The 1,138-nt window shown below is 55.9% G+C and overlaps 1 protein-coding gene across 1 annotated transcript; it reads right to left on the bottom strand.

Moving 5' to 3' along the window:
* Window positions 1–201: 201 nt before the first annotated feature.
* On the bottom strand, window positions 202–1,095 carry LOC131502486 (melanoma-associated antigen D4-like). Its single transcript, XM_058713259.1, has 2 exons — window positions 626–1,095; window positions 202–420 (listed from the first exon to the last, which is right to left on the bottom strand). Exons 1-2 carry the CDS (start codon window positions 1,078–1,080, stop codon window positions 411–413), a joined length of 465 nt encoding a protein of 154 aa, XP_058569242.1. The 5' UTR covers window positions 1,081–1,095; the 3' UTR covers window positions 202–410.
* Between the last annotated feature and the right edge of the window lie 43 nt (window positions 1,096–1,138).

Genomic DNA, 1,138 nt, shown 5'->3' with positions numbered 1-1,138 from the left:
ACGTGGGAAATCATGTAACTCTGTGGACTGGAGCCTCTCGAAACTCACAGTCTAGGCACTCAGCTGGCACCTCCGCATCTCCCAGCACTGTACCCACACCTATTGCTTTCCATGCAGAGGCGGGGCATGGCCATCTCAGAGCACCCGACCACGTGCTCCTCAGAGCACCACGTGCGCAGGTAAAGGAAGAAACTTCCCAAGTAATTTTGCAACTTTAATGTAACACCGATACCAAAAACATGAAAACACGACAGAAGCGCACAACAACAGCACACAACCGAAGCAGGAAGGGCAGAGAGAGCTTCATCTGGCATGCCATCTCAGATGGGCAGGGAGAAGCTGCCTAGAGTGCTGTGTGAGGGAGGGATCTGAGGAGGCACTCTGGCCTGGTGCGTGACGGCCGCAGTCCATCAGCGCTGCCTGCAATGCAAGACACAAAAGCTGACGCAGAAATACAAATATATGTGAAACGGGGAGGGAGGCAAGGACAGAACAAATGTCTTTCACACTCTCTTGGTTCCCCCACTGCTTCCAGGCCCTCCCCCCCCACCCCCCCTCCCCCGACTTCTCACAGCCCCCTCCCACACCCTCCTGCAGAGTTTCATTTAGCGACTGAAAACCTTACTGGATCCAGGAGAAGAAGTTGGCACTCGTTCTGGCGGCATTTCTGGTCCGGATGGTGGAGCTGGTGCTGGGCCCATCAAGAATGCTGGTGCTGGCCCCACCGTTGGTGCCACTGCTGACACCAGCCCTCCAAGTGGCTCTCCTGTTGGCACGGTTGCTATTCAGAATGTACTGATGGTATCTGGCCCAGAAAGCGAAGGGAATCCTGGCCCAGGCATCGCCAAAATCTCCGTCCTCATCCCAGGTCAGGAGCTCCACCTGTATGTCATCCCAGCTCCACCGTCCAATCAGAGCTTCGTCCCCGATATTCATCTGGGCTCTCATCTGGGCCCTGGCATGCTCCTCAGCCATATCCACATCCATCGTCTTGAATGCATCATCCACAGCCTCCAGGAAATGAGCCTTCCACTCCCGGGGGTCTCGGTTCTGATTCTGCAGTAGAGTGACAGCGACCATCCAAACAGCTAGCCCACCTCCACTGAGCACCTGCTTCCTGCCATACACCCTCCTGGGA

Source organism: Neofelis nebulosa, chromosome X, assembly GCF_028018385.1.
Source record: "Neofelis nebulosa isolate mNeoNeb1 chromosome X, mNeoNeb1.pri, whole genome shotgun sequence".
Lineage (NCBI taxonomy): Eukaryota > Metazoa > Chordata > Mammalia > Carnivora > Felidae > Neofelis > Neofelis nebulosa.
Note: the sequence above shows the minus strand (reverse complement) of the source record. Positions and strands in the feature narration are given on the sequence as shown.